Source organism: Diospyros lotus, chromosome 2 (genome assembly GCF_014633365.1).
Source record: "Diospyros lotus cultivar Yz01 chromosome 2, ASM1463336v1, whole genome shotgun sequence".
Taxonomy (NCBI): domain Eukaryota; kingdom Viridiplantae; phylum Streptophyta; class Magnoliopsida; order Ericales; family Ebenaceae; genus Diospyros; species Diospyros lotus.
In genome coordinates this window covers 21,584,137-21,598,345 of record NC_068339.1, presented here as the reverse complement: position 1 = coordinate 21,598,345, position 14,209 = coordinate 21,584,137, and the positions used below count along the sequence as shown (strand labels likewise).

The 14,209-nt window shown below is 32.4% G+C and overlaps 1 protein-coding gene across 1 annotated transcript; it reads left to right on the top strand.

Annotated features, from left to right (window-relative positions):
* The first annotated feature begins 4,662 nt into the window (after positions 1-4,662).
* Positions 4,663-8,481, top strand: LOC127794197 (ankyrin repeat-containing protein At5g02620-like). Its single transcript, XM_052325135.1, has 2 exons — positions 4,663-5,280; positions 7,355-8,481. The coding sequence occupies exons 1-2, from the start codon at positions 4,795-4,797 to the stop codon at positions 8,123-8,125; spliced, it is 1,257 nt and encodes a 418-aa protein (XP_052181095.1). The 5' UTR covers positions 4,663-4,794; the 3' UTR covers positions 8,126-8,481.
* The last annotated feature ends 5,728 nt before the right edge of the window (positions 8,482-14,209 follow it).

The following is a 14,209-nucleotide window of genomic DNA, read 5'->3' as shown; positions in this document are numbered from 1 at the left end:
ATAGTGGGCAATTCTTATTTGGAACTAGGTTCATTCCACCAGTAGTACCGCAAAGCGGTTAAAATTTTCTTTCCACTTTCAACTTTCACATTTGCATTACTTTATTGGTCGGGTGCGTCGATCCCCCACGCCCCATTTCCCACTCACATTATTCATGGCATAGACATTCACCCGTTTCCTTTAAAACTTGAGTTACATATCTTTGAAGGAAAATTTGCACCCTTACACTTCTTTCATTTGAAAACATTTAACTTTCTCAAATCATTGCCTATGCATGCTCATTGATGCAATGGCATGATATATATATATATGTACATGCTTAATCATTGTCATTGTATGTAAGGAAATGACACAAAGTAATGAAAAGATTTAGTATTAAATACCTTCAAGCCAACCACGAAGCACAATTTTTCCACATTGACCATTCAACATGAGTGAAAACTAGAGAGAGTTTACTTACTTGAAGTCGTTAAAGTTCACTTCTTGGATTTGCAAGTGGAGGAGTCTTAGTTGCCCACGACGTTAATGTGCCCAAAAAATCCTAATTCATTGTCAATCATTTAAAAAAAAAATCAATAATCCTTACCTTCTAAACATGACTCCAATTCACTACTATATTTTCTTAAGTTAATTTATTATAATACTACATGTATAAATAGCATTAGATACAAAAATATAAAGAAAACATTTACAATAGAGACCTACTAGTGAAACACTACCCATTTAAGAATTCAAATTGTCTGCCCTTACGAAGACAAGCATAAATTTAAATTTTTAGCACAAAATTGCGTGAATCCAAGTTGGTAGGCTAAATAACTCATATAGATACATTATCAATTAAATTCACATCAAGATTCAGATTACAAGACCCTTAAAATATTTTTCCAAATCCACAAACATAATTTTTTTTTCTCTAGCAGCATGCAGTAAAATATTTCAAAAATTATTTAAAAATAAGAAACGATGTCGTAAAATTATAAAATTTACATAAAATGTAGTAAACTCTTACAAGTTCATCATATAAAAAAATGAGCTCATTACAGTAACGTTTGAGATTTTGAAACATTTTTCTATGTTCCAAAACACTGTTCTTGTATAAATTTGTTCATGTATACGAAAAATGTCATAAAAACTTATACAAGCTCCAAATGATGTCATTCAAGTCCAGATGATAGAAAACTCACAAGGGATCATTTTCCAATTTGAATCTGCCCAAAATTCAAAATATACAATTTTTGACAAATTTTTAAAGTAGGAGCAGAAAAGCTGTATAATCTGGACAACATTGTTATTCCATTAAACCTATTAAAATTCCATGCTTATAATACCTAATTGATATAAAATTGAACCAGTTATATGTAGTCAATCACATCTATGTATATATATTGTATATAAAATATACATCTCATTAAGGTTGATTTGGGGAAAATTAAATAAAATGATAGTTACCTTATTCTTCTTGGGAGAGGTGATGTGTGTGTTGAGAGAAGAGAGAAGTGAGATGTGTGAGGGAGAGAGAGAGAGAGACGTGAGGTTTGGGAGGGGAAAAAAGATGTATTAGGGTTTATCTTTTTATTAGGTTTTGAGTTGGGTGGGCTTTATTTGGGCTTTTGGGTTCTTTCTTTCTTTCTTTTTTTCTCACTTATTGGGCCAAGAAGGACTTTCTTATAAATTAAACCCAACATTAAATTAATTTGTGTTCTAGGTCCTATTAAGTGCTATTAAAAATATCCAATCTAAATAAATATATTTAGCCACTTGAACTGAATTTGATAAAAATAATACACTTGGAAAATTTTAAATCAATAGTAACACATTGAATTGCATAATAACAAATTATAATTTTATTTATTTATATATATATATATAATTTTAGTTGGCACATTGAGCGTGACGACGCCTATTTCCTTCCACTGCATTACAAGACTTAATAATTGACAGTAATAATTATAATTTAATCATTTATAATGGCATAAGTAATAAAATTACGTAAAATTCATAAATACATGTAAAATGACACTCAGTGTTACACCTATCCTTTGAATCATTATATTTAATATTCAGCTTTGTCTACCTCTCACAGAGCCTTTCTCCTCAATGTTTCTTCCAATTTTGAACCTCAGTTTTATCACCAAGCAATTCTCTATGATCATTGGAGAGATGTTATATGAGAGCTGAATTGGATGCTATGCATATGATTAATACTTGGTTTGTTACTATAATGCCCCATGATAAACATGCCATTGGCTACAAATGGGTTTACAAGATAAAATATAGGTCTGATGGTTCTATTGAAAGGCACAAGGCCCGTTTAGTTGCTAAGGGATATACCTAACAAGGAGGTTTTGACTTCTTTGATATGTTTTCCCTAGTTACCAAGTTAATCACAGTTAAGGTTCTTATTGTTTTAGCTGCTATAATTAAATGGTTTCTTGTTCAACTTGATGTTAATAATACCTTTCTTAATGGTGACCTCTTTGAAGAAGTTTATATGGATCCTCCACTTAGGTATAAGCCTCAGGTTCCAACTCCTAATCAGGGGGAGCGACTAGTATGTAAACTTCATAAATCCATATATGGGCTTAAATAGGTATCCAAGCAATGGTTTTCTAAATTTTCTAATACCCTTGTTACACATAGCTTTCATCAATATAAGTCAGATTATTCCCTTTTTACTAAGGGTATTGGTGCATCTTTTGTAGCACTTCTTGTTTATGTTGACGATATCATCATTACGGGTTTTGATCTTGTAGAAATAACTTCCCTTAAAGTGTTTCTTCATGGTTGATTTAAGCTTAAAGACCTTGGACGCTTGAGGTATTTCCTTGGTCTCGAAATTGTTCAATCAACTAAATGTTTCTTCTTTTCTCAAAGGCATTATACTCTTCAACTTCTTGAGGACATTGGTTTTCTTTCAAGTAAGCCTGGTATTTTGCCTATTATTCCCAATGTCAAACTAAGTTCTTTTGATGGTGAATTGCTTGAGGACCCTTCTGTATATAGGCGCTTAGTTAGTCGCTTACTCTATTTGACCATTTCTTGGCCTGATATTACATGTTGTCCATAAACTCAATCAATGTGTTTCTCGGCCTAGAAAATCTCATCTTGACGTTGCACATCATTTCTTACAATATCTTAAAGGTGCTCCAGGTCAAGGGTTATTATTTTCTATAGCTTCTTCCTTACAAATTCGTGATTTTTCTATTGTTGATTGGGGGTCTTGTCTGGATTCTAAGCGGTTTATTATAGGTTTTTATGCTTTTATTGATAATTCTTTAGTTTCATGGAAAGCTAAAAAGCAAAGCACAGTTTCTTGATCATCTGCTAAAGCTGAATATCAAGCGTTTGCTTCTACTATTAGTGAAATTATTTGGATTAATCAACTTCTTATTGATTTTCAAATTTTTCCTACATCTCATACTTTGCTCTTTTGTGACAATCAAGCTGTTGTCCATATTGCTTTTAATCTAGTATTTCATGAACGCACCAAGCACATCAAGTTAGATTGTCATTTTGTTCTGGACAAGTTGACTGATGGAGTGTTCAAACTTCTTCCTATCCACATCCAACATCAGCTAGCTGATGTGTTTACCAAACTTTTATCAGCAGCTCAGTTATTTCCTTTACTATCCAAGAGAAACTCCAAGGGAGAGTGCCATTCAGGGTGCCAACTCCATAACTGTCAAAATGGCACCCCAAATTAAAAAATTTCCACTCCGGAGTGGCAAATGGGGTTGCAAAATGGCAACAACCTTCTTACGGTGCCATTTTTCCAATCTATGGAGAAAGAAAAAAGGAGAGGTGGCATTTCCAATGGTAACATCCAATGACTATATTTCAACTTCTTACTTGAAACAGGGGTTTTAAGATGAGGCGAGCGACGGAGCAAGAGAGTCGAGAGAGGCAGCAAACGAGAGCGAGGTGAGCAATCGAGCGAAAAGCCGACAAGGGCGAGGGTGATCGGCTAGGGCGAGCGGGGAGTGAAGACCAGCGAAGGCGAGCCACGAAAGGAAGGAGGCAGAGAGAGGTGCAGAAGGGATCTTTCTGGAGCAGGGTATGTATATATATATATATATATTTGATTTTAATTTAAAATAAGTGTTTTTATTTTAATTAATTATTAGAATTTAAATAAGTGCCTATATATATATTAATTTTTGTAATATAATTTGAAAAAATATGTAATTATTTTAATTAAATAGGTGCCTATATATAATTTTTGTAATATTTTAATTAATTATTTTAATTTTATTTTTAGTCATTATTTATTATGTTGCTATTATTTATGAAAAACTATGTATTAAATTTGATTGCTATGAAAATATTTGTGAAATTGAAATATAACTATTAAATTTAATTATATTTTTTAATAAAAAATATTAAAATATCATTCATATTTTGGCACTTGCTATTGGAGCATATTTGTAATTAAGGAATGCCATAATAATGTTCAAAGTTGTAAATAAGTGATTTAACACCTCAAAATAACACTCCCCTTGAAGTTGCTTTAAGATGCCTTTCTCAATGTTCATAGTCCGTCTTGAGGGACAATAACAGAATATTTGTTATATTAGTTATTGTATATTGTTGTAATGACATTTATGTAATTACAAAAATTATGATTTTATTATATGAGGGCTTAGATCATGAATTGAAATCTATGAAGCATTGTTATCTTCTCTCTCTCTCGCTTCATGATACCTCTGTCTTTCTATACCTCTGTCTTTCTATATATACACACGCGTGTGCCCAACACTATCAGAAAAATCAAGTCACGTCTTAGAGAGAGAAATAATGGGAGAGAAGAAGAGGGAGCAGAGACTCGAAGAGGCAGCCATTAAAGGGGAAACAGCCTCACTGACGGAAATACTTGGCGAAGATCCGCTGATTCTTCGACGAGTAATGGTGGGTGGTTCCGTCCACACTCCTCTCCACGTGGCCGCGAACTGGGGGCCCCCGGTATTTGTCCGGAAGCTGTTGGATAACAACAAGGCACTCGCCGGAGTGCTGGACGAGCGGCGGCAGTCGGCCCTCCACCTGGCGGCGGCCAACGGACACCACGAGATTGTGGGAGTTTTAGTGGAAGCTAACGCCAACATGTGCTTTACTCCGGACGGCGATGGCAGAAATCCTCTGCACCTGGCGGCCGTGGAGGGGCACGACTCCGTATTGAGGGTGTTCTTTGACCAGTATCCACATTGGATTCATATGTTGCTCAAAGCCATAGATGGCGGCGGCAACACCATCCTTCATCTGGCTGTCATGAACAAGAAATTTCAGGCATTTCTGAGGCCTTTTTACTGTTAAATTTGGTTGTCATTTAAGTTAATTAGTTTGATGAACTTTCTTTTTTTTTTTTTCTCCTAGTTGGGTACAGGTATGAAGCGTCTCAAAATCTCTTATGCAAGGGAAAGACAAGCTCGGTTCAAAAGTTTTTGAACTGTTTTTATAATTTGTAAAACGTTTTAGGGGCGTTTTATAAATTATAGAAAATTAACCTAGCTCAAAATTTTTTGTAAAACGTTTTAGGCCATTTTTTGTAAAACGTTTTGGTTCAAAAATTTTTAGTCTGTTTTCATTTTCACGTAACCTAACTCAAAATTGTTGAATCAACTTTTATTTTTCTTTGTCTTTTTTTTTTTAGTTAGGGCAAAGAAATGAATCAGTTTTATATATCTTTACTTTTTAATGATTAAATTAATAAAAGACTTAGGCTGCGTTCTCTTTAATGTTTTTAAATTATTTTTAGTTTTTAATTTTTTAAAATAATAAAAACGCGTTCTCTTTACTATTTTTAAAAATATATTTTTGAAAACCAAAAAAAATTGTAAAGAAAACTCAAAACAACAAAAAGTAGTTTTGAGTGTTTTCATCCAAAATAAATTTTAAACTCAAAATACATTTATTTATTTATTTATTCATATTTTATTATTGTAATGGGAAAAAATATTACAAAATTCATTAACTCTAAAATGTATATATTTTTTTAATAATATATTAACATTAAATATTTTTAATTTACTGAATAATCAAATTTATTGAATAAAATATCATTAAAAATTTATTTTCAAAATTTCAAAGAGAACGCGTTTTCTAATTTTCTATTTTGAAAAATAATTTTTCAAAATAACAAAAAAAATGCGTTTTCAATTTTGAATTTTGAATTTTGAATTTATTTTTAGTTTTCTATTTTAGTAGTCTATTTTTAGAAAATTGAAAACGCATTCTATTTGTCATTTAAAAAAATTATTTTTTAATATAAAAAATTAAAAAACGCGTTCTCTTTGAAATTTTGAAAATAAATTTTTAATAATATTTTATTCAATAAATTTGCTTATTCAATAAATTAGAATTATTCAATGTTAATATATTATTAAAAAATATATACATTTTAAAGTTAATGAATTTTGTAATATTTTTTTCCCATTACAATAATAAAATATGAATAAATAAATAAATATATTTTGATTTTAGTGTTTGTTTTGAATGAAAACACTCATAACAACTTTTTGTTGTTTTGAGTTTTCTTTATAAATATTTTTTATTTTTAAAAATATATTTTAAAAAAATAAAAAAAAATATTTTTATTATTTTATAAAAAAAAAATAAATTAAAAACAACAAAGAGAACGTAAGTTTAATTTTCAGTTTAAGTCATTTTTTTGAGTTGCTTTATCCACTTTTATCTTGGGGAAAGGGATCGTTCCCAATAACTAAAAGTAGGTTTGGTGTTGTAGATTTTCCAAATTTTTGTACCGGTTGAATCCCTTGGTGAAAATTGGTTTAAACTCTCTATCTAGGCCTTGAATACAAAAATTAAGTAGAATGCAAATACCCATGTTTTTGAATTATCATTCTATTATGGTCTTTACCTTCATTTAATTATATACAATATCTTAAACTGGGGTTAGTGACAATTAAGTTTTATTTTGGCACAGCCTTCTCATTGTACTTGCAAAGAGATTATTTGTATGACAAGAACATATCACTTCTTATCAAATTATCACTTTTTGTTTTTGTATTAAGCCACACTCCTATAAAAACAATTAAGTAAATTATATATTTAAGACAAAGAGTGCATTCTAAATCCATATGATATTTTGGAACCCCTTCTACCATCAGCCCTTCTACCATCCACACCCATGCAACCACAGGTTTGTTAACACATTTACATTTTCTATTGTCGTCGTTAATTTGGAGCATCGCACTCCAAAAAAATTACTAAGGGATAAACTCTTAGTTCATCCAATTTGTGATTTTATGAGTCCGATTATACTTCAGTGCAATATAGCCAATATTATTCTAATTGTTTAAATACATTTATCATTTTTTTATAAATATAACATTTTATGCAGACCGCGAAATTGTTGCTTAAGCAAATAAAAGATCAAGTGAAAACGAAGAACATACAACCAAGAGACAATCACGTAAACATGATAAACAAATGTGGGTGCACCGCTTTGGATATTATGAAAGAATTCAAATCTTCCGACAAACAAGATTTTAAAGATGTCAAGAAGAAGTTTAGAGAAGCTGATGCCTTGAAAGCCGAAAAAGTCAATCAGATTGAAGGGCTATACAAGAGGCATGCTACGTTGATGGTGGCGGCGTCGCTTATCGCAACCGTGGCTTTCCAAGCCGGGGTGACCCCTCCTGGTGGTGTCTGGCAAGACAATGCGCCCAACAATTCAACAAACACCACCCATACAGCTGGAGAAGCTGTGCTGGCTCATAACTACCCAGATATATATGCACGGTTCTTTCATGCCAACACAATAGGACTTGTGTCATCACTAAGCATAATTTTGTTTCTATTGACTGGATTGCCCTTCAAGAAAAAGTTGTTTACGCGGATCATGGTGCTGGTCATGTGCCTCACAGTTACATCCATGGCACTTACATACGCTTATTCAATCATCGCGATCACCCCGGAAGAGGCAATATTGGATACTGTCAGCCATTCCATTTCTGTAGGGGTAAAAGTTTGGTGCGGGGTGATCTGTGTTATTGTGGTAATTCACACCATTCCCTTTCTGAGCAGGTGGTGTAAGGTCATCTGGGATATAATACGGCCACTGATGAAGAAGTTCATGGAATTCATCTCACTGAGGGCAACTGGGATATAATACGGCCACTGATGGAGAAGTTCATGAAATTCATCTCACCTTCAAGTAACCAACGCCTACCAACTTCATCTAATGGGAATGAACCCCAACCCCCTGCAGCTTAATGGGAACGGGAACACAGTTTGATCTATAATTAGCCTTATCCGTGAGTTTGACTTAGTGAAAGGAAGATGGCATAATTGATGGACTGAGCAGAGATCTCTTATAGAATGTGTTAAATGTACTATTGCCTTCTAGTTCCTTTTTATGGAAATTGAATAATTTCTTCCAAGTCGAATCACGTTATATTTGTTGCTCTATTGTTCAGGAACTTGGTGTTTGGCTGTAGGAGCATCTCCAATGGAGCACTAAATTAGTATCTAGCGCTAATTTGGTGTCAAAATGCTCTCTAATGAATACATCAATTTGGTGATGAGTACTAACTTCAATCACCAAATTTGGTCTTATAGTATTCACTAACACAAAATTTTTTTTTCATTTTATTTCTAATTTTACCCCTTTTACTATAACTTCAAAATGAATTATTCCTTTTATATCCTTTATTACTTTTATTATATTTGTATATTTTGATTAATAATTAAAAATATAAATTAAATTTTTATAAAAAATATATACCGATGGTAATATTTTATTAAGATTTATAAAATAAATATAATATTGAATATATTTTAAAATATTTAATATATTTTATAAATACCATGTTAATTTAAAAAAAAATATGAGAGTAATTATTAAATTTTTTTTATAAAATGTGACTAATTATTTTTAATAATATTATGCTAAGTTAAATAAATTAATTAATATTGATTAAATAATTATTTATAAAATATTTTTTAAAAAAGAAAAAGACGAACCAAACAAAACTAATTAATTTGATTTGATTTAACGGTTTGAACTACATCTCTAAATATGCAACTTTAGTTGAGTGGCTGGAATCAGTTTGTGTTCATTTTCTGCTTGACAATGTCATAGTTTTTTAAAATTTTGAAATGAAAAGGATGTTTGCCAAAGAAACCTTATGTATATTTTATTCAGTGAATAATAATATGAAAAAGTATTATCAAAAATATTTTATGAAAATTTAGTTGACGAAAGGAGCAGACATAATAATATTGGGTCCATGGTGATGGGGGTAACTTGTCAATTATGGGATGTTTATGTATGTTATTAGCCAACAATGATTTATTTTATTTAAAAATTTAAAAAATAAAATAAAATATAACCGTTATAAGTTTTTTAATAATTTTTTAATTAAATTTTTTAGACGTAAATAACACAATTACTCTTCTAATATATGGTATTATTATTAATTTTATTGGAGGCTTGTATGCATGAAATTTTAGGTATAAAAGCAATCAATATGTGATGCGACTTGTGATCAGGATAAACACTACAACTAGGAGTGTTCAAAAAATTCGCTGGACCGCGATTTTCGGCTGAACCGAACCGAATCGGACCGAATCGGCTGGTTTTTTGAATGTGTGGTTCGGTTCGGTTTTAAACCGAACCGCCAGAGTATATATAAAATATAATTAAAAAAAAAAATATAAATTGCTAAGGCCGAGCGTTAATAGTCGTCGGCCTCCTTCCTTCCTCTCATCTTTCTCTCCCCATTTCCCCCAAACCCTAACCCGAGCCCACCCACTCGCCGCACTGCCACAGTCTCTCTCCCCTTGGACCTTCGGATCGCCGGCGATCGGAGCCAACCTACCAGCGAGTGGCGACCCCCATCGTTTCCGATAGCCTCGCAACAGTTCGACTCCGAGCATCCCATCTCTCTCCCTGTTGCCTCGCAGCAATTCAACTCCGAGCATCCCATCTTCTTCTTTCCCCATCGTTTCCGATAGCTGATTCGCCGGTTGCTGGTATCACCCCTTGACACCGTCGTTGGCTTGCAGCAGTCCCGTCGCCTTCTTCCCCCTTTTCGATCGCCGATTTGCCGATTGAGGTAGACTCTCTCCACATTATATTGAATGTTTTAGATAGATTAAATGATTAGTTTTCAGGTTGCTAGAGGATTGTTCATAAGTCTTGGGCCGACAGAATAAGTTGGGTTGAACAAAATAGAAACTATCTTTGTCCAACACTTGTGTATATTACACAGCCAGTTTTGACTTCTTAATTACATTTCTTGACTGTAATTATATTAATAGAGCTAGATTGAGGACCTGACCTGAAGGTGCAGGAAAAAACGTTAATTACCCGACTTGAATGGATGTTTTGCAGTATGAGAGAGTTCCATAATTAATTAGTAGCTTTAATCTATAGATTACAGAATTCTTATCCTTAATTTGGTGTACAGTCTGCAATAATATGGTCATGTTGACACAGGCCTATATTTGTATTATTATTATTATTATAGCCTATATTTGCATTAATAGAACTGATTTTCATCTGATTTATAATTTTTCAAATAATATATATATATCATCAAAATAATGTGAAATGAGATTGTGTAGAATGTATATATTTAGCCAAATTTGTTTCAGATTAATTAATAGCATCCAAATAGATAATCTTATTCTAATATAAATTTTAATTTGGTTGAATTTTCTGTTTGTAGAACATCACTTTACATTAAAAAAAAAAAAAATCACACTTATGATCAGAATGTTCCATAATTATAGAATGTCTCCATTCCATTATTCAATAACATCACTTTTTTTTCTATAGGTATTCTGTAAACTTATCATTTCCCTATATAAATAATCCTTGCAAATCCTTTATGAAGCTGGATGTTGCTGTGTTGAATGTCTAGTGCCTTGTTTAAATTCAATTTCTAGCGTAACTAATTTTCTCTTAAGTTCTTGATTTTTGAATACATGCATACCCTAGTAAGAAGAAGTCTCTACTCTCATGAGATCAACATAGCCTTATCTACTTATCTCAATTGTTCCTTTGTCTCTAATAGTTAAGTTTGAAGAGTTGCTTAGTCGATTAATGAATCCAAGTTGCTTAGTTGACTTGTACCTAGCTAGGGTTTAGATAATGTGAATTCCAAATAATTAATTTTCAAGAAAATATCTCAAATTTTTGATTGCTTCAATGGCAGATGGAATCAGCTAGTAATACCGATCCTGAATGTGTAAGAAATATCAATGAAAATCAAATGACTAATACGACGATTGAATCAAGTAGTGGCTCTAAACCTCCGTTGCCACCTAAGGATTCTAAGGACAAAGCTGTAAAAAGGAAACCTAGGCAACAATCTGAAATATGGGAACATTTTACTAAAAATGAGGATGATTATTCTGAGCCTAGAGTTGTGTGCAACTATTGTGGCAAAGATTATGCAAGTGATACTAGAAGAAATGGGACAAGTACTCTTTGAAACCATATAAACAATCAGTGTAAGAAGAATCCTTACAAATTAAAAGATAAGAAGCAAAAGATTTTACATTTTCTAAAGAAGAGTGACAGTGAGGATGGAAGTGGATCAGGTAGTAATCTTGTAGCTACAGGATTTAGTCAGGCAGCTTGTAGGATGGCATGTGCCAAAATGATTGTCATTGATGAATTGCCATTTCGGTTTGTGGAGCAGGAAGGGTTTAGATCATTTTGTAGTACTGCATGCCCTAAGTTTGATCCTCCTTCACGCATTACAATTGCTAGGGATATAATTAGTCTCTACAATGAAGAGAAGAAAAAATTGAAGTCATTTTTTGTTAAGAATTCACAAAGAGTCTCTCTTACCACTGATACATGGACTTCCATTCAAAATGTTAATTATATGGTGCTTACAGCTCATTTTATAGATTCTGAATGGAAAATGCAAAAAAGAATATTGAATTTTTGTCAAATTTCAAATCATAAGGGAGAGATAATTGGTAAAACAATTGAGGCATGTTTGAAAGAATGGGGGATTGAGAAGGTTTTTACAATCACAGTTGACAATGTTGCTTCTTACAATGGGGCTATTGGGCACATGAGAAAAAGATTACAAATTTGGAAGAGTGCTGTTTGTGATGGGGAATTTTTACACGTGAGGTGTTCGGCTCATATTTTGAATTTGATAGTGGGTGATGGCTTAAAGGAATTGGATTACTCTATTATGGCTGTACGTAATACAGTTAGGTATGTTAGAGCTTCTTCTTTAAGATTGGAAAGATTCAAAACTTGTGTGAAGAATACATGTAAAGAAGATAAGGCTCTTGTGTGTTTGGATGTGCCAACAAGGTGGAACTCCACCTATTTAATGTTGGATCATGCACTAAAATATGTTGATGCATTTAACTTGTTGGAAGAAGAAGATTTGCTTTATTCTCAATATTTTTGTGAAGAGGATAAAAATGGAAAAAAACATATTTGGCCACCAAATTCTACAGATTGGGAGAATTGTGCAATATTTTGTAAGTTTTTGAAGACTTTTTATGATGCTACCCTCACGTTTAGTGCTTCCTTGAATGTTACTGCAAATAATTATTTCCATGAAATTTGTAATGTGCTTGATAGACTAAACAAATGGAGTTTGTGTTATACGAATCAATCTTGAAAGATATGGCTTCTAGCATGAAGAGAAAATTTGATAAGTATTGGGGCAACATTGAAAATCAAAATATGATTCTTTATGTGGCAGTTGTACTTGATCCTAGGTATAAAATGAAATATGTGGCATTTTGTTTGCACAAACTTTATTCTGAAGATGAAGTTCAAACCATTATGGATTCTATCAAGAGCACTCTAGGGAAGTTAGTGAATTTTTATGCATCAATTGAATCAGATGAACAAGGTGGGACAACTTCTAGACCTAGGTTTCTAGTTGTGGATCCTGATGAGGATGATACTGTTAACATGTTTAAATCCGATTTTGAGAAAGAATGTTTTCAAGATAATGCTACTGAAATGAAAAATGAGCTTGAAAGGTACCTAGCTGAGCCAAATGAGGATATAAGAAACAACTTTTGATATATTGGCATGGTGGAAGGTATCTTCGACAAAGTTCCATGTCCTATCATTGATTGCTAGAGATGTTCTTGCCATTCAAGTGTCAACAGTAGCTTCTGAGTCAGCTTTTAGCACTGAAGGTAGGGTGCTTGATTGCTTTCGAAGTTCGTTGAGTCCATCTATGGTAAAAGCGTTGATTTGTTGTTAGAATTGGTTGAGAGCTACATCTTTACCATTGGATATGAGCCCAGTATTAGAAGAGCATGCTACTTATGAATCTGGTAATTTTTTATCTACTCATCAAACATGTTTATTATTTTATTTGTATTAACTATTAACTTTAACATTTTAATTTTCTAATTTTATTGTTCTCCTTAATATTGCAGATAAGTTCGTTATGACAAAAAATTTTCTCAGCCTTGATTAGTGATGAAGTTGAAGACTTTGGAGCAGGTATTGATATATGGTTTATTATTGTTATTAGTCATCTAGATTTTATTGTTGATAATAAAACTCCTTGGAGGAATTAACTATAGGATTCTATCTTGATTTTCTTTGGAAGGGTTAGGGGTGTGTTTTTTAGGGTCTTTTTAATTATTCAGATAGTTGGAGAGGGAAAGTTTCAATTTTTATTTGTCATATTTTCAAGCTTCAAATCTTTCAAAAGTTTCCATTACCTCTTTGACATACTGTCAAAGGAATCATGATTTCTTTGAGTTTGAGACCCCATATGGTGTATAATTTGGTATCCATAGTTTACATTTTCATGGATCTAACCCAATCCTCATGGTATTAGTACTAGGCTGGAGGCTGTTTGGTAAATATAAATGTGATTTTTGAGATAATAAAATGATCTTTTCTAGGTTCTCTTCCCATATCTTAGTAACTGCGTTTCAGGCATTGTATGTGATATTGAATAAACTGAAGAAAATTTCTTTCAACATATAGCTTATGGTTTTTGGGGATTTGGAGGTTCCTACACATAAGACCAAGAATATTGTGAACTATGTGAAGCAGTGGGAAAATGCAAAGAAATTCTTGCTGGTAAATGGTGGTCCAATAGATGAAAAGCTAAAGCTAGCTACACAAAATCTTCACTACGTTAACATATTGCCTTCAATTGTAAGTGGAAAATATTTCTTTCTAGCTTATTGATTTATTTTAGTTACAATTGGAAACTCCCAATTTCAGGTGTCGCTT

Coding starts and splice junctions, on each gene's coding strand:
- LOC127794197 (XM_052325135.1), top strand. CDS start 4,795: ATGGGAGAGAAGAAGAGGGAGCAGAGACTCGAAGAGGCAGCCATTAAA. Junction 5,281..7,354: donor TCATGAACAAGAAATTTCAG/GCATTTCTGAGG, acceptor CATTTTATGCAG/ACCGCGAAATTGTTGCTTAA.